The 19,986-nt window shown below is 35.4% G+C and overlaps 1 protein-coding gene across 1 annotated transcript; it reads right to left on the bottom strand.

Moving 5' to 3' along the window:
* Positions 1-235: 235 nt before the first annotated feature.
* Positions 236-4,456, bottom strand: KUOX1 (KAR-UP oxidoreductase 1). The gene is made up of 3 exons (XM_021115867.2): positions 4,205-4,456; positions 2,298-2,545; positions 236-1,032 (listed from the first exon to the last, which is right to left on the bottom strand). The coding sequence occupies exons 1-3, from the start codon at positions 4,454-4,456 to the stop codon at positions 435-437; spliced, it is 1,098 nt and encodes a 365-aa protein (XP_020971526.1). The 3' UTR covers positions 236-434.
* Between the last annotated feature and the right edge of the window lie 15,530 nt (positions 4,457-19,986).

Raw genomic sequence — 19,986 nt, 5'->3', positions numbered from 1 at the left:
TAAGCTCCGCCGTAGTTGTTGAATCTCACTATTAATCTATGATTATGCAATGTAAAAGAAGATGGATTAATAGTCTATGAAAATATCTCTTTTTTCTCCTTATCATGGGTTGAGTTTTGTAAAGAATGCTTTAAAAGAATAAAAAAGAGATTCTCAATGGATTATGATCACTTACTCAAAGTAAAGTAAGACTTCAGCACATCTAATCTATTGTGTTTATTAATAGGACCAACTACAAATACTCTGTTTCCAAATTTGAGACAAGCTAAACGAACCAACAATAGATCAATCTTCTCATATTAGCTAAGACAACAAGTAGATAGAAATGAAACACAAATCCAATTGAGTCTTGAACACAAATCGAATTGTAGCGCAAAATTTTTGGGTTCCCTTTCTATTCCTCCTTAACCCAGGCTCACCAACAACCCCAGCAGCTAATTATTCTTTTGGATCTTCAGCGTATCAATGAAGTTCTTCCCTTGAGCAATGTCATTAGATGCAAGAAAATCAAGAAAATCTCTGAAGCTGCTTTCCCTGTACTTCTTTGGATGCTCATCATCATCATCAATAAGGTCTGCAGCAACCCCCATCTTATCATCCATTCCCAAACTAAACAAGCTAACAATGGAGAACCTTGTCCTGTCCCTGTGAAGAGTAGCTCTATGGACAACACTCTTGAACAAACCATTGCTTAGCACCTCAAAGTGATCACCGATATGAACCTGAAGTGCATAAGGAACATGTGGAACTAACTTCCAAGAACACGCGGTAGAATCCATTATCTCAAGGCCTTGGCAGTTTTGGTACGCGATGGTGAGGCAGCTGTAGTCAGAGTGTGGTGGAAGGCCTAAGGCCATAGCTGGCTCTGGACATGGTGGGTAGCAGTTCACTGCCATCACTTGCATCCCATCTTCAAGTTTTTTTGTTAGAGCCGGTGTTGTTGATGCCTTCAATTTCAGACTTTCTAGGATTGCTTCCATCACCTCTAGGCTCACTTTCTTTATTTCTTCACAATATCTCCCCATCTTTTCCCTAAAATAATCTCCAAACTTTTATTTTTTACAAATCAAATTCTAACTATAAAATACTAATTTGAATTCCTTACATACAAATATTTTACCTTATTATGTCATTACACAATAGAATTAATTAATAATAAAAATTAAATTAAATATTTCTAATTTTACTATATTAAAATCAACGTAGCTTTTCTGCAAGGTTAATAAACATATCTAAGTTTTATTCTTCTAATATATATATATATATATATATAAACTAGATCCAATTACGTAGATTGTTTATTGTCCGACAATAAAATAATTACTCACTACTATAAAAATAACAAATTACCAATAAATTTATCCACGAATTTTTTCTTTTTTTGTCGACCAATTTTTGTTTACAAACAAATTGATTGTTCTCCGTGAGTAAAATACTTTTCAATAATATTTTGTAATAAAAGTAAAACATAAAATAAAAATATATTTAAGAAATACTATGAGAAAAATTAATTTCGCTTTTAAATATTAAACTTGCTTGTTTTATATATATATATATATATATATATATATACATGTAAAATTATTTTAGGAAAATAACAAAAAGTTTGGACATTCGAAAATTGAAAAATTAAATATTCAAAATTTAAAATTACACAGCTAAAATTTATGCTATTTGATAATTAAGTATTATTAGTTTTTCCTTATAAATTTCCTAACTGCACTAGCAATATAGTAAAGAATGAATAAAATTAATATTGGTATTAAGTTTAAATGATTTTTTTATTAGCTAAGATGATAAAACTTATCGTGCATGCACATGCATTGTTGATGTTGAGACATGCATGGAACCGAACCGACAGAAGAATGAGAGAGGAACATTGAAGCAACTCCAACTCATGACTTAAAAAAATACAAAAAGAAAAAGTTAAGAGATGTCATATAGTTGCAATGACTAGTTTAGATCACACAGCGTATGTCGGGTGATATATACACACCACCGTTGAAGTTGGATGAATGCCACAAATGAATAAAATAATAGGAATGAAGATAATTATGTATGGTTAAAAAGGTACGTATATTTAAGACTTTTTTATTTGAATAAATTTAAAAGGGACCAGAATTACACGAATCCATTAAATGAAATTTTGACGCCAAATTAAAGTTTTCAGTAGTTTTATTTCAATTTCCGGTATTTTTAGTTGAAATTTCTAACTTTAATTTTTTTTTTTAAGAAAAGATGTGCATAAATAATATCAAAGCATCACATAGAAATGGATGTTTTTTTAACGAAAATACCTGTAGTCTGGTGGATTATCAGGCCACATGTGAATCCAATCGTTCAAGGGGTGAGCATAGTGTTTTAGAAAAACCCTCCAAAATTGATGCTTATCAACCCCATCTTTCAAGCTTGTTGCGTACCTCACTGGCTTGCGCACATCACTTGAACCCAATTTCAACTTTTCCTTTGTCGGCAAATCGAAAAACTTCGATGCTACGGATATTGCTCCCTCCAACACTGACTCACTTATTCCGTGGTTTACAATCTGAATCAGTTTCCAAACTCAACCGTGTAAGCAAATCTACTATTACAACAAATTAAAGTTATTAATTATGAAACTAAACCTAGAGAAAAAAAATTAATCTTTTTTCCAAATTAATGATAATAATGATAATTTTCAATTTTGTGATGTTTTGTTGGGATTTAGGTCAATATTGATTTAGGTCATTATTATTATTATTATTATTATTATTATTATTATTATTATTATAGAACAGAGAAATGGTGTACTATTTTTCTTTTCTAAAATATCTTTTAATATATATATGAAAAATATATTTCTAAAACCGTTTCGTTAAATAAATATTAAGTATTTACCATCTTAACTAACTTGATATTTTCTATTATTATACATATTTGAAAAGATAGATTAATATGAAGTAATATATTTATTAATATACTAGTATATATAATATAAATAATAAAAAGATTAAGTATGCAATTGTTTTTCAAAATATCCTTCACCCTATATAATTATAAAAATTTATTTTATTAACTCCAAGAGTTGAAGTCATGACTTCTTTTTCAAATTTGTTATTATTATCCTATTTAATTTATTAAATAGTTGAACCAAAATAAATCGAATGAAAAATTTTTTTGAGAACCAATAAATTTGTTGCTTACGAAAATTCTATACTGAAATATTTTAAGTAGTTAATATTAATTAAATTTGTTATTATAAAATTATAATTTTAATATTTATTTTTAAAAAATATAAAATTTAGTGTTAATATTTAAAATATAAATTTAAATTTAGAATTAAAAAAATTGGCTGAAAACAGTTAACTTCTAATTAGATTCATGAAAAACCAAAACCGAATCATGAAGACGTTGGATATCTTTTTCAAAAAAACAAAATTGACCGGCATCAATACTATTGGTTAAATATATTAACTCAGTTTGATGTATTTAAATAATATTTAATCTAATCTTTAAAAATATATAAAAATAATATTTAATTTAGTCTTTGTATGTAAAATTTAATCTAATCTTTAAAATTTTAGTTGTTTCTATTTAATTTTTAAATTTTGCGATGCGATTTATATTAGTTTCTAAGATAATTTTAGATATTAACGAAATGTTAATGTGAATAACCAAATGTCTTGTTGGACTCTGTAAAGTCACATCGTATTTGTTTAACACTCAAACAGCACAAAAACATTTCAAGTAATATTTATTAAAACTTTTCTTCTCAAAGTAAATAATCCGACCTTCTTTTTAAATTATTTGAGCGTCAGATTCAAAATGACTTGGTCTTACAAATTTTAGCATATCATTTGACTGTTTAATGTTAGTACTCTATTAATATTTATATGCCGAAAATTATCTCAAAAACTAATATAAGTCATGTTTATAAAATTTTGAAATTGACTAAATAAAAATAATTAAAATTTCAAATACTAAATTGAGAGTACTCACATATCAATTTAAAAACCAAATTAAATATTAACTTAAAATACATATTAAAATATAAATATATTAAAAATAAATTAAATTATACATAAATATATAATAACTGATTTAATAATTAATATTTAGTATATACATGAAATTTTTAAAAGTTATATTTTGAGTTCGAAATTTGAATGAAACCGATGGGACAAAATCTAGATTAATTCAACATTTACGAAATTAACTAACTTACTTGAAAGAAGCCCAAACTACGACAGGCATCGCTAATTTCTTGAATTACACGAAACCTATTTCCTGTTGACAAGCTATTATTCCTGAGCGCAGCTATGTCAATAACAGCAACGTTAGCATATTTTGGTGCCAAACTGGGCCTTTGCAAAGTTGGAATCACGTAACGTTGTGGAACATAAGTGAAACCCATCTCTTGAGCACTATTTCCTGTTGAGAATAATGACCTTGATTTGTCCTTCTTATCATGATCCATTTTTTTCTTCTTATGGATTTGTATGTTTATTCAAGTTCAAAATCATGATGAATATAATGTGCAACAGAATTTATGCTTTTATAGCCATAGTACTTGGTAGCTAAGTTATTACATTACTAATTAATGCTTTGAATTGGGACTGCCGTATATGATTGCAAAATTTAAAAGCGTCAAATTGTACTGAAACAATAATATAAAACACATATTTCATTCATTAATTCCGGTTACTATAGGACGTCAAATTGTACTGGAACAATGTACTGGGACAATAATATAAAACACATATTTCATTCATTAATTCTGGTTACTATAGGGCGTCAAATTGTATTGGAACAATAATATAAAACACATTTCATTCATTAATTCCGGTTACTATAGGAATTTATATATATATATATATATATGCATCTGGTCTTGTTTCTTCAATAAGATTAATTATACAATTTTTAAACAAGACAGCAGCTTTCATGTTCTGCCGTGTTAGTTTTTCTGTTGAGATATGTGCATATGGTACCATTTTTTATGTTATTAACTTATTATACTTTAACATATGGAGACACAGGTAAGAGACAAAATTCGTCTAAATCAGCTTGAAACGATAGACATGGTTTTTGTTTTGGTATGGTGGTTTTGAGATACTTGATATATGAATACTCAGAATCGAGAGATATTCGAATGTGACTAGATTTAGTACAGATACGTACATAATAATGTACTTTAACATGAAATTTTGTGTACTTGTCTTCTTCTTTACATTTTATCAACATTGGAAAACGGAGTTGGTCATTCACCTGTTCTAGTTATTCATTTATAGGTTAAATAGTACAATTAATTTAACTATAATTCAACTAAAATAATTGAATTATATATATATATCCTAAAAATACTTCAAGTAAAATTACTATTAAAAAAAAAGTTAAAATGGCAGTTTTTTTTTTTGAAAATTACGGCGATTCCAACTGATATTATTAACAAAAACAGCGCCTCCAAAAAAAGTCAATATTTTGGGCGCCATTTTAATTATTATGGCGATTTTTTAAAAAACGCCGCAATTACTTATGAATAATACGGTGATTTTTTTCCGGTTGCCATTATTTCCACGTAAAATGACCGTTTTTAAATTACTTAAATAACCGCCGTTTTTATTAGGATATAGTGGCATCATATCTATTTATAATGGTGGTTCGCCATATTTTACCAGGATATATTGGCATCGTTTTCATTTAATATGGCAGTTTCTATCCACCATTTTTACCAATTACCACAAAAACGGGGTTTAGCCACCAAATTTTAACTACGAACATTAAATCATGATAAAAATAAATGAGCGTGTCTTCTATTCATCACGAAACATTATTACAGTGGCTAAAATTTAACCCTTTGTCACAAATAATATTTTTTGTAGCTGTACTTCCTGCTTACATTAACGTGGCATGACTATCCTGTTTTGAATAAATTAATTTTTTAAATAAGTTTATTAATGTATAGTATCATTTTTTAAATATTCTGGCATTAATACATATTTATGAAATTAAATTTAAAAATATAAAAAATAAATTTAGATAAAACAAAAAATTATAAAAATAAAGATAATATTCTAATATTTGAGTTAATTATAAAGATAAAATTTATTTAGCTAAAATAATATAATTTGAATAGATAATCAAAAGTTCAATAATTTTCAAGTATAACAAAAAATTTAGTTTTTATTAAAAATAATTATTTTATCATTTTTTAAATTTAAAAAAATGAGGATAAATTAAAAAAAATTAGTTTTTATTTACGTAGTTTAGTACTCACTATATATTTTTGTGAGTACTGTACTCTTATTATATGCATAATTATCTTTTAAAATTATTTTATGAAATTATGAATTAAATTTTTTATTTATACTATTATTTAATTGGTATATTCCATTAATTAATTATTTTATAATTATTTTTAGTTATACAAAAATTAATATAATTAATTTATGAGTCACTTGTATAAAAGTTTGCAATTTTATTTAGTAACAAAGAAATTAATTTGTAAAATTTCTTATAACAATTTTATGTGATAATTAATTTGTCTAATGTAATAAAATTTTAGTAACTAATTTAGTAATTAAAATTTATTAAACATTAAATTTTTTAGGTAAAAATATTTGCAAAACTTACTTAATATATAACTCTTATTATATTGTTTGGTGTATAATAGGTAAATAATTAAATAATAGTGCATTGTTTGAATCGTTAACTATCAACGGCATGAAATGAGAGATTGTGAGAGTCATGTATTTATTAAAGTAGTTTTTTGGTTATTTATTGTTATTATAATAAAAATTAAAGATAAAAATATTACAGACTCAAAATTTAAATTTAAATTTAAATTTTTAATCATATTTAACCATTAAAAAATAAATAAATAAATAACTATTGTATTAAAAATAAAATAATTTAAAGTATATTTAGTAGATAATAAACAGTAGAATAGAAAGAAATATTTTTAAGATTAAAGAAAGTTAAAAGATGATCTAAAGACCAAGTTGAATTTTTAAGATTTAAAATTTTAATGTGCGCTTAACTTAAGGTAGTTTTTGACAGAAAGTTAAAGTAATCACAGACAAATTCCAATATAACTTCCCATCATTCACGTTGTCTCTTAACTCCTAATTTTGTGCCGCACCTGAAAGCATTTTCTTTAACCACATTATATGAACCCTATCATATGATAGGGTATCCTCCAAACTCAAAATACCGATTTTTTTTCTTTCTTAAATTTGGTGTTATTTGTTGGTTTCTTTTAGCAGATTTTTTCGTGGAGCAAAAACATAATAATTTAGGAGAGGCCCGTTTAACAGAACTACTATAACCACAGAATGTCAACAATGAAGAATTTGCAGAAGATTTGGACCAAATAAGTTTCAAGCACCTGTACCTATAAAAAAAGATTAGAATGACCCTTTAATCGTGAATGTCAAAGGTATATGAAATTTCAATTTTTTTACGTGATTTTTTGAGTTCTAATATTTAATTTATTTCTTTTATATTCAATTTTGTATTCAGTTGTAGATACTTCTACGGGAGAAATCACAACTGGCAAAAGGACAACAATTTAAATTTGGCATTTGAAAAATGATAAAAAAGACATTATGGAACTTGATGGGCATGGACAAAGTCGAGATAACGATGCAAATTTATTCGTATGGTTTTTGGGTGTAATGGCTGAGCAATGCTGTAAATTGGAAAAGTCTTTGGTGCTGAAAATGTAGGACGTGTGATAAATTTAGAGAAATTAGTTGAAACTTTAGAGAAAAAGCTATGGATACGAAGAAACCAATGCAAGATTCAGTTAGCAGCTCTATATAAATTTTTGTTATCAAAATACAGTGATAAAGTGTCTAATTTATCCAGTGATATGCCAGACATTTAATTTGTGTATTTAATAAGTAATAGTTGAAATTTTAAATATATTTATCCTAGAAGGGATTATAATTTATTTTATTTATGTTAAAAAATTTTTTATTTCTTATTATATATAAGTTTAGACTTGTATTATTATTATTATTATTATTATTATTATTATTATTATTATTATTATTATTATTATTATTATTATTTTATGAAAAAATGTTAGATATTATATATTTAAAAAGTTTGATTTTTGTTATTAATGTTATATATATAAATATAATTTTAATTTAATAAAATTTTTCAATTAGAGCAAACTAACACAAATTAGCCACGGATTATATGTGAAAAATAGAGTGAGTTAGCCACGAAAATAGTGTGATTAAATAATCCAGCGTTAGCCACAAAAAAAATTGTAGCTGAAAAATCCGGCCTGCACAAAGTATTTAGCCACGGCATTATACGTGGATAATGATATACAAATTGTGGCTCTTTAAAGGTCTTTACGATGTTTAAAACTGTGGCTAATAACGTTAAAATCGTGGCAAATTGAAAATGCAACCCCCCGATTAGCCACAAATATTCTTTCGTGCCCAATGTATGGTTGCTACGGTTATCTTAGAGTTTAGCCACGATTTTTTGTGTGGCTAAACCCCTTATTTCTTGTAAGGGTATAATAGCATCGTTTTCGTTTAAAATGATAGTTTTTAACCGCTGTTTGTAGCTAATTATGATGACAATTTAATGCTTTTTAAAATAAGATTGAAACCACCTATTTGAAGTGATTTTTTCGGAACGCGAATTTTAAAATTCGTAATAACCAAAAGGCATAGCCATAAATCAAACATCATAAGATGATTTTTAATTCATACATGATCCAAAAGTCATAATTGAAAAGTCATAATCCAAAAATAAAGTATCAAAGTAATATTTTTCAATAATACGTCTTAACATATAATCCTTAATACATAAAATCTTTATCATGCAAGGTCATGTTTTTTTATTGTTCACTCCAGAAGACCTACTTCCTAACTCTTTTGGTAAGAGAATCTCACTCTCTTGATCTAATTCCTACAACAAAAATATAATTACTGTTCATACCCTGGCCCAACGAATAAGGCCCAAGATCCAAATAAAAAGGCCCAACCCAAAGGGTTGGCCTCACCTTTCACCAGATTAGCCGCTACGAAGTCGGAACTAGTCACGACTTGCTCTAAAGAAGTCGGGAACGAGGATTAACTGGCAGATAAGCACTCATTTGAATGAGTAACTGCCCTTAGAATCTCTCTAACCACTTCACGAGCCATATCTTAACTTCCCTAAGATAAAGGGACGATTAACACCCTAGAAAAGTGGCACTACTCCAACGGTGGTTATTGGTTCACCACTATAAATACACTGACACTCCTCAGGTATCTTTAAGTCCCAATACTCTCTAAACCTGTTCACACCCTTGCTAACTTAGGCATCGGAGTGTCTTTGCAGGTACCACCCCACATTCCTCCACACGCACAAGTCGGACATAGGGCACCGAGTTGTTGATCCATCCGAAAGTTATCTCCTTCACACGTTTGGGCCAACCAACACCGTCTAGCCCATTAATCTCCGGTTACCCACCGTAACATTGGCGCCGTTGCCGGGGACCCGAGAGATCAACCAGTGATGGCGGATAGATCCCCTGAAGAGGGTCATGTGGAGACAGATTCCGAACAAGAGAATCTGAACACTGGAAACAATGAAGCAGACCAGACCCTTCACCAGGAAGCCAATGACCAACACAGGGAAGGCACCTCCGGAATAAAAAATCCGAAGGTAAATTCTTCTGAGGGGCGCGAATCAGAAAAGGAAGGACCATCCCATACAACGGAGCTCATGGGATTAGTCCACAGTCGCCTCGAGCAGCTAGAGCAGGAAAGGGAGCGACAAAAGGAAACCGAAAAGAACCTAAAAGAGGAGATGGAATGACGAAAAGAGTTAGAAAGAAAACTCTTAAAGTTAGAATCCTCCCTCAAAGGTCAGAACTCCCATGACGGTAGAGAAGAGTCGCCCCTAGGGGGGAAGATCCTTTTAGTGAGGACATAATGAGGGCAAAAGTTCTGAGAAACTTTAGAAGCCCCGATATGGACCTCTACGACGGAACCACTGATCCGAAGCATCATCTGAGCAATTTTAAAAGTCGGATGTATCTGGCTGATGCTTCTGATGCTACGCGATGCAAAGCTTTTCCGACGACTTTGTCAAAAGCAGCAATGAAGTGGTTCGACAGCCTCCCCCAAGATCTGTCACCAGTTTTGAAGACCTCTCAAGGAAGTTCTTGATGAGGTTCTCTATCCAGAAAGACAAAGTAAAGCATGCACCAAGCCTCCTGGGAATAAAACAGGAGGCCGGAGAATCCTTAAGAGCCTATATGGAAAGGTTCAACAAAGCATGTTTAGAGATCCAAGACTTGCCCACAGAAGCGGTCATAATGGGGTTAGTCAATGGACTTAGAGAAGGTCCATTCTCACAATCCATATCCAAAAGACACCCCACCTCCTTAAGTGATGTACAGCAGAGAGCTGAAAAGTACATCAACATGGAGGAGAACGCTAAGCTGAGAGACCTAAGTTGGTGACCTGGTCACCCTCCCTCAACAAAAGAAAGAGAGAGGGAGACCAAAAAGAAAGAAGAACTCGGCCTCGATGGACCAAGAAAATATCACTCTTATACTCCTCTAAAGGTCTCTATAGTGGACGTATACAGAGAGATTTGTAATACTGAAAGGCTACCACCCCCCAGACCCATTAAAAATAAAAAAGGGGGGAGCCGCAGCGACTACTGTGAGTACCATAAAATATATGGTCACTCCACAAACGACTGCTACGACCTTAAAAATGTGATAGAAAGGCTGGCTAGGAAAGGTCGGCTCGACAGATATCTCATAGAAAGGTCGGACAGTCATGGGAAGAGAAAGAGAGACGATATGGATAGAAGAGACCCACCACCGCAGACTCCGGAGAGACATATCCATATGATCTCAGGAGGGCTCGCGGGAGGGGGACTCACCAAATCCTCTTGCAAAAGACATCTCAAGAGAGTCTACTAGGTCGGAGGAGAATCATCCGACCTCCCCACCATTTCATTCACAAAGGAAGATGGGCAAGGAATAATCCCTGGACACGACGATCCAGTGGTAATAACTATGATCCTAGCAAATGCTCATCTCCACAGAACCCTAGTAGACCAAGGAAGCTCAGCAGACATTCTTTTTAAGCCCGCATTTGACAAACTAGGGTTGGATGAAAAAGAATTAAGAGCCTACCCCGACACCTTATATGGACTAGGCGACACGCCAATAAAGCCACTAGGATTTTTGCCCCTCCATACCACTTTTGGAAAAGGGGAAAAATCAAAAACTCTGAGCATAGACTTCATAGTCATCGATGTAGGGTCAGCGTATAATGCTTTAATTGGCAGAACTACCCTTAATCGACTCGGAGCGGTGGTATCCACTCCTCACCTTTGTATGAAATTCCCGACTTCAGCGGGGATAGCTACGGTAAGGGGTGATCAGAAATTGGCGAGAAAATGCTACAATGAAAGCCTAAACCTGAGAGGAAAAAGCCGAGAAGTCCACACAGTAGAGCTCGGAGGCGCAAGGGCTAGAGAGGAACTGCGTCCACAACCGGGGGGGAAAAACCGAGGAGATACAGGTCGGTGAAGAGGAGGGAAAAAATACTCACATAGGGGCCAACCTAGGGGAAACCCTAAAACAAGGGTTGATTAAGCTCCTAAGAGATAACTCCGATCTCTTCGCCTGGAAGGCCTCCGACATGCCTGGGATAGACCCCGAACTCATGTCCCATAAGCTCTCGGTTTACCTGGGGTCACGACCTGTACAACAAAGAAGACGCAAGCTCGGCCCAGAGCGAGCCCTAATAGTAGAGGAGCAAGTACAAGCGCTCCTAGAAGCCAGTTTCATCAGAGAAGTCAAGTACCCAACATGGCTAGCCAATGTAGTGCTAGTCAAAAAACAAAATGGTAAATGGAGAATGTGTGTCGATTACACCGACCTAAATAAGGCATGTCCCAAGGACCCTTACCCACTGCCAAGTATTGACACCCTAGTGGACTCCAGCTCGGGATATCAATACTTATCGTTCATGGACGCCTACTCAGGGTATAACCAAATCCCGATGTATGAGCCAGACCAGGAAAAAACATCATTCATCACCCCCAGAGCTAATTTTTGCTACGTGGTCATGCCATTTGGATTGAAAAATGCAGGGGCCACATATCAGAGGCTGATGAATAAGGTGTTTGCCTCTCACCTAGGGAGCTTAATGGAAGTGTACGTCGACGATATGCTGGTAAAGACCAAGAAAGAAGTCGACCTCTTGTCTGACCTTTCACAAGTCTTTGACACCATAAGGTTGCACGGGATGAGACTAAATCCTGCAAAGTGCGCCTTCGCGGTGGAGGCAGGAAAATTTTTAGGATTCATGCTAACACAAAGAGGGATCGAAGCCAATCCCGACAAGTGTAGAGCTATCCTGGAGATGAAAAGCCCGACTTGTTTAAGAGAGGTCCAACAACTGAATGGCCGGCTAGCAGCTCTCTCCAGATTTTTGGCAGGATCAGCACTAAGATCCCTTCCACTGTTCTCCTTACTAAGAAAGGGACACCAGTTTGAATGGACTCCTGAATGTGAGGAGGCGTTCCAGGAGTTCAAAAAGTTTTTGAGCCAACCTCCTATTTTGACCCGACCTATAGCTGGAGAAGACCTCGTACTATACTTATCTGTAGCAGACAAGGCCATCTCATCGGCCCTGATAAGAGAGGACGAGGCCGGTCAACACCCAGTATACTTCATCAGTAAAGTTCTACAAGGCCCTGAGCTAAGATACCACAAACTAGAGAAGTTTTCCTACTCCTTAGTAGTAGCCTCACGAAGGCTACGGCCTTACTTTCAAGCTCACACAATAAGAGTCCGCACGAACCAACCCATGAAGCAAATCCTCCAAAAGACGGATGTTGCAGGAAGAATGGTTCAATGGGCAATAGAGCTCTCCGAGTTCGACTTGAAGTACGAAACCCGGACGGCGATTAAAGCCCAGTGCCTTGCCGACTTCATTGCAGAATACGCAGGAGATCAAGAGGATAAACCAACTACATGGGAACTCTATGTAGATGGATCCTCCAACAAAACAAGAAGCGGTGCAGGCATATTATTGGTAGACGAAAGGGGAACCCAGATAGAGGTTTCCCTCAAATTTGAATTCCCAGCTTCAAATAATCAGGCAGAGTATGAAGCCTTGATTGCAGGATTGAAGCTGGCAGAAGAAGTCGGTGCTACGAAGGTGATGATATACAGCGACTCTCAAGTGGTGACTTCCCAAATAAGTGGAGAATATCAGGCAAAAGACCCCAACATGAAGAGATACTTGGAAAAAACTCTGGAACACCTTGGGCGCTTTGCAAAAACCGAGGTCAAACACATAACTCGGGATCTAAATAGCAGGGCAGACGCCCTATCCAAGTTAGCAAGTACCAAGCCAGGAGGGAATAACAGAAGCCTGATCCAAAAAACTCTCCAAGAACCTTCAGTGGTAAAAACAGAAGACAAACAAGAAGTCTTCGAAGTGGTCGGATTGAACCACGGATGGATGAACCCCTTAGTGGAATTTCTGAAATTCGACATCCTCCCCAAAGAGGAGAAAGAGGCAAAGAAAATTCGAAGGGAAGCTCAACACTATACCTTGGTAAAAAATATTCTCTATAGAAGGGGGATATCAACACCATTGTTAAAGTGCGTACCGACCTCAAGAACCACTGAGGTATTAGAGGAAGTGCATAATGGGATCTGTGGAAACCATCTCGGAGCCAGGTCATTAGCCAGGAAAGTGATCCGAGCTGGATTCTACTGGCCCACCTTGTAGAAAGATGCCACAGAATTTGTGAAAAAATGCCAACCATGTCAGATGCATGCAAATTTCCACGTGGCTCCCCCAGAGGAGCTCATTAGTATCACTTCTCCATGGCCTTTTGCAAAATGGGGGATGGATTTGTTAGGTCCTTTTCCTCAGGTGCCAGGCCAAGTCAGGTACCTAATCGTGGGAATAGGTTATTTCACAAAGTGGATAGAAGCAGAACCACTGGCCACCATCACTGCACAAAGAAGTCGGAGGTTCCTCTACAAAAATATCATCACAAGGTATGGGATACCCTATTCCATCACTACAGATAATGGGACCCAGTTCACTGACTCCACCTTTAGAAGCCTGGTAGCCAGTATAAAAATCAAACACCAGTTCACCTCAGTGGAACACCCGCAAGCCAATGGGCAAGCCGAGGCAGCCAACAAAGTCATACTGGCAGGGCTGAAGAAAAGATTACAAGACGCAAAGGGAGCCTGGGCTGAAGAGCTCCCACAAGTGCTATGGGCTTACAGAACAACCCCCCAATCCGCCACTGGAGAAACACCCTTCCGACTAGTTTATGGCGTAGAAGCCATGATCCCAATAGAGGTCAATGAGCAAAGCCCAAGAGTGACTCTCCACGACGAGATTGGAAACGTACAAGGGCACAAGGAAGAACTCGACTTGCTCCCCGAAGTCCGAGAAGAAGCCCAGATAAGAGAAGCAGCGTTGAAGCAAAGGATGACTACAAGGTACAACAAAAAAGTCATTCGAAGGAGTTTCACCCCAGACGACCTGGTCTTAATCAGAAACGACATTGGAGTCAACAAATCTGGGGAAGGAAAGCTCGCTGCTAATTGGAAAGGACCATACAAGATCAATGAGGTCTTAGGAAAGGGCTATTATAAGGTAACCGACTTAGACGGCACCGAGTTACCAAGGTCGTGGCATGCTTGTAATATGAAAAGGTACTACAGTTAAAAGCAAACTCTACTCCCTGATGTACTCTTTTCCCAGCTTCATGATTTTTTCCCAAAATCAAAGGATTTTTTCTGGAGAAGGGTTTTTAACGAGGCATCATAGTAGGGGCTAAGGGAAATAGATTATCAAAAACCCTTAGTAGCAATAAGGTACCTCCTCCTTTAATAAAGATCTTTTTAATATCTCTTATAAATTCCCTTTTTATTTTTTCTTTCTACGAAACGCGCCGACTTAAGCTCGACAAAACGTGAAAATCCCATGAACCGACCTAGATGGTCGTCAGGATAAAATGACGAGGTACAAGTCGGTGTAAAGAGGTTATAGAAGGTGATCATGATAAACTCGGAAGCAATCCGACTCATAAGTCGAAATGTGAAACCGAGTAAAACAAAAATGAATCACGAAAGTAGCCTAAGTCATAAAAACTCAATGAAACGAAATTGAGTACTAGGAATAACCAAAGAGAGATAGGAAAAAACCCAAAAAAAAGATTAAAAGGCTGTCCTAAAGATCCTTAAAATAAAAAGGTTCAGAAAGGCAGACAAAGCCAAAGAAAAGGTTTTTTCAGAAAAGATCAAAGGGAAATTCGAAATCAGAAAACATGCACGCATAAGGTAACTTGAACCCTTATCCAAAAAAGGGTATTTATTTTTTAACTTAAACCCTTATTAAAAAAGGGTAGTAAAAAGTGTTTTGTTTACGGCCTTAAAAGGCCAAAAAATTGTTCACGCACCACCATAATAAAATAAAGAGTAAAAAAAAAAAAAAGGGGACCCACAGGCCGGGCCCCCATATAGCCAACAAAATTATTTTTTAGGAAGGAGAGTAGACGGATCACCACCACTAGAGCCAGGAGGAGCACCAGGACCAGGAAGAAAGGCATCCATAGGAGACGAAGAGGAAGTCAGAGGAACTGTGGAGGAACTCGGGGCATCCTTAGGGCGAGGAGGAGACTCCATAATCCTTTGCCCCCGAGTCTTCAAATCTGACTCGGAAATAACCTCGGGGACAGGGGGATCCACAATGGCACCATCAATTACAACCTTATCGGGATCTAAAGGAGAGAGGTCCAAGTCAGGAGCAATGACTCCGACCTGCTCCTTAAAGATTGTCCAAGACTCCTCAGCGCCATCAGCAATAGAGTCCTCCAACTCGGCGTATGCCTTCCGAGAATTCAGCAGATCATTTTTCACAGACACAAGATCATTAAACAAACTTTGATAGCTATCCTGTGCTGTCTTCCTCAAACCGACCTCCATGTTGCATTGGGCTTGCAACTTCCTCTCCCTCTCTCGGAGGTTATCCCTCTCCTCCCTCAGCTTGGCGACTTCCTCCTTCAACTTCCCCTCATGCTCCTGATATATGAGAAGCCTTCCTTCCAGCTCTTCGACCCTCGAGGTCATCCCCAAAGAGCTAAGAGGAGCCTTCTCAAAGATATCTAAGAGTTTGCCACAAACCCCCGCCGCCTTGAGGCTCTCCTCAACCAGAGTGGTAAGGTGGCGCCGAACAGAAGCATCATCCATGCTTATACGAGCATAGGGATAGATGTTCTTTCGGACGAATGCAAGAGCATCCGCCTTCACCTCACCAGAAGAGCTAGACTCTAAGGTCTTGCGCTTCTTATTCTCTGGCTCAGGAGAAGGTCGAGCAGAGGGGGGTGGCTGAGAAGAAATCACAATGGGTTGAGAGGGAGTCCCAACGTTCTGAGGAGGAGGAGGAGGGGAGACAACCGCCCTGGCGCCACCAGTCCTGGCGCGAGATCTTGCTTTAGCCTCCTGGACCCTTTGATAAGACTCCTGGGCGTTTGCCTTTGCCATCTCTGAAAGGACAATAACATATAGATCAGACAAGTCAGAAAAGTCAGTCAGACAAGTCGGAAATCTAACAAACAAATAAAAGCTACCTAGCTGTGCCTGGACAAAGGTCGGAGACCCCTGGAGAAACTTTTTTGTGTCCAAATATGGGGCCCTCCCCCACACTTCTCGGAGGAACCCCACAATGGCTGCTTCTACTTCATCCAGGTCATCCAGACCATATTTCTCGCAGGGGGAGGCCTCCAGCCAGTATAGAGGAAAGCGAGGAGAAGAATTATCATCCAGGAAAAAGGGGTGGTGACCCTCTACAGCTTGTACTTTGAAAAAATAATTTTTGAAGTCATGGAAGGACTCGTCAAAAAGGGTAAAAACCCTCCGACCTTGTATGGCTCGGAAGGACACCCACTGTTGCTTATTGTTTAGCCCACTAAAGGGTTTGGTCATATGAAAAAGATAGAAAAAAATCTTTAAAGAAGTTGGAAACTCCAGAGCCTGGCTGATAAATTGATAAATTTTCAAAAAATCCCAAGAGTTGGGGTGAAGCTGGGTAGGGGCATCTCGGCAGTGATGCAAAACAGATATCTCAAAGCTTGAAAAAGGAAGAAAAACACCCAAACGGGTGATCATGCACTCATACATAAAGAAAAAATGAGGGGCCGCCTCATTGACTCTTCCAAAGCAAACCCGGTCTTCAGGACCCGGGACTACCAATTCATATTTTGGCTCGCCATCCTCAGAAGTACAAATTCTGTGATGAGTGCGAAGGTTGGTAATAAACTCAGTATCGACCGAGGGTTCCTCCCCTAGGACCGTGACATCAACCCATTGAGAAAGGATATCTATGGAAGCCATTTCTTTTTCTTAAAAAGGTAGCAAAAAACCTACAAGGGAAAAAAGAAAAGAAAAATAAAAAACACGGTCCCTAAAGGAGGAAGTACGGAACTGAAGTCTACAAACCAACCTATCTACAAAATGAGGGCATACAAATAAAAAGGCACTAACCTTTATCCGAAAATGAAGGTTGAAGGAAACGAAAAGCCTTCGAAGATGCAACAATGAAGCACGAACAAATGAAGGGAAAATTTGAAAAATCGCAGAAACGAAACAATGAAAGAGAGGGAAAGTATTTATAAGTACGTTAGGGGCACAATGGTAAAAACGGGGCAGTCATTAATGAAATTGCACCGTTACCAAGACCATCAATCCCTATGCACATCCCTAACGGACACGACGCTTGATTAGACGTAATTGTCAGAACCAAAAGGTCACAAAAGTCACGTCGGTTTCGGAACATCACGTCGGTCCCCCAACAAGTCGGTTACAACCCCGAGTAGTATACTCGAACCCAAATCTTAAAGAGAAATTGGGCTCGAGTAGGGGCACTGTTCATACCCTGGCCCAACGAATAAGGCCCAGGATCCAAATAAAAAGGCCCAACCCAAAGGGTTGGCCTCACCTTTCACCAGATTAGCCGCTACGAAGTCGGAACTAGTCACGACTTGCTCTAAAGAAGTCGGGAACGAGGATTAATTGGCAGATAAGCACTCATTTGAATGAGTAACTGCCCCTAGAATCTCTCTAACCACTTCACGAGCCATATCTTAACTTCCCTAAGATAAAGGGACGGTTAACACCCTAAAAAAGTGGCACTACTCCAACGGTGGTTATTGGTTCACCACTATAAATACACTGACACTCCTCAGGTATCTTTAAGTCCCAATACTCTCTAAACCTGTTCACACCCTTGCTAACTTAGGCATCGGAGTGTCTTTGCAGGTACCACCCCCCATTCCTCCACACGCACAAGTCGGACATAGGGCACCGAGTTGTTGATCCATCCGAAAGTTATCTCCTTCACACGTTTGGGCCAACCAACACCGTCCAGCCCATTAATCTCCGGTTACCCACCGTAACAATTACTATGAGCACAAAAATATAAGAAAAAGCATATAACTTCATTTCTTCTTACAAAATTCTCTACCCTTCCACCTATCACCAATGCTATTAAAATTTTTCTTATTAATATATTAATAATACATATTCTCATAAGGTACAAATTAATGAAGATTTATCACTATAAGAATAATGTAGATTAACTAAAATTTTATGTATAATAAAATTTAATTAAATTTACATATATTTTACTCAAAATATTATTAATAGATTAATAATATTATTGATGCTTTGAGTTTGCTGAGTTTACAAATGGTCTCGATAATATATATATATATATATATATATATATATATATATATATATATATTATGTTTTATTTTATTTAGTATTAATAGCCTATTCATAGTGTATTTTAGTGCAAAGATATCAAATAGAATTATTAATTTAGTTTAAAGAGATAAAAAAAATTAAATTTGTTATTATTAAAAAAATTTTACTATGTATCAAATAATATGTTTATTAGTTTTTATTTTATTATGAAAATTATCTAGATCATAATACTAATAATATATCATAGGAATATTATGATTAATGTATTAGTCAAATTTTAATATTTATTATTTATATATATTTACAAATTATATTTGAGAATTATTTATTTAGTTTCATAATAAATGATTTTTTAAATTTAAATAATTTATTAATTAGTTTGTACTTATTATACCATAATTATTTAATAATTTATTGAAAAAAATATTAATAAAATGTATAAAAAATTTAAAAAAGATATTATTTAAAGAATATGACAAATAAATCTCTAATCAATTTGAATTTGGAGACAATTAGGCTCCTGTTCATTTTTGAACTTGACAAGTCAGCATTTTTCATTCAGAGTTGACGAAGAAAAACCCACAGAGACCGCATTGTGTCACGGAAGTAGAAGATAAGGACTGAAGTGGATCGTTTTTATTTTAAGGGATCGCGTTGTCATTCTGAAAAATGGATAGGGGCTAGGTTGGTAGTTCACTCATCTTTTAACTAGTTTCGATTTAAGATAAGTTTTACATAAATCCAAACTTCGAGCACCAAGTTATAGCACACTAAAGTTGGTCAAAATTCTGTTTTTACCAATTTCACCAAATAGCCAATTTTTACCAAAACTCAATTCAATCCATTTTCAACCCATTCCAAAACTACTTCTGTGCATCTCAACACTCATTCATCATCTTGTATCAATTCAAACACCCAATCAAGTAAGTTTCAACATAATCAGTCTAACTTCATAAGTTTTATATCAATAATCAAATTGATAATTCATCATATAACCAACTCCTCATGATTCAAATCAACAATTCACTTTAATACCATTTCTAAACACTTCAAACACTCACTTATCAACTCCTATCCATTCCAAACTTAATCAACCTAATTATAACTCATTTAACACATCACATCATATATATCCTTTCTCAACAATAATACATAACACTCTCATATCTAACATTCACAACCAAACTAAATTTAATCATTACTTCAACCAATTACAACATAGC

Source organism: Arachis ipaensis, chromosome B2 (genome assembly GCF_059453495.1).
Source record: "Arachis ipaensis isolate K30076 ecotype BB chromosome B2, ASM5945349v1, whole genome shotgun sequence".
Classification (NCBI taxonomy): domain Eukaryota; kingdom Viridiplantae; phylum Streptophyta; class Magnoliopsida; order Fabales; family Fabaceae; genus Arachis; species Arachis ipaensis.
Note: the sequence above shows the minus strand (reverse complement) of the source record. Positions and strands in the feature narration are given on the sequence as shown.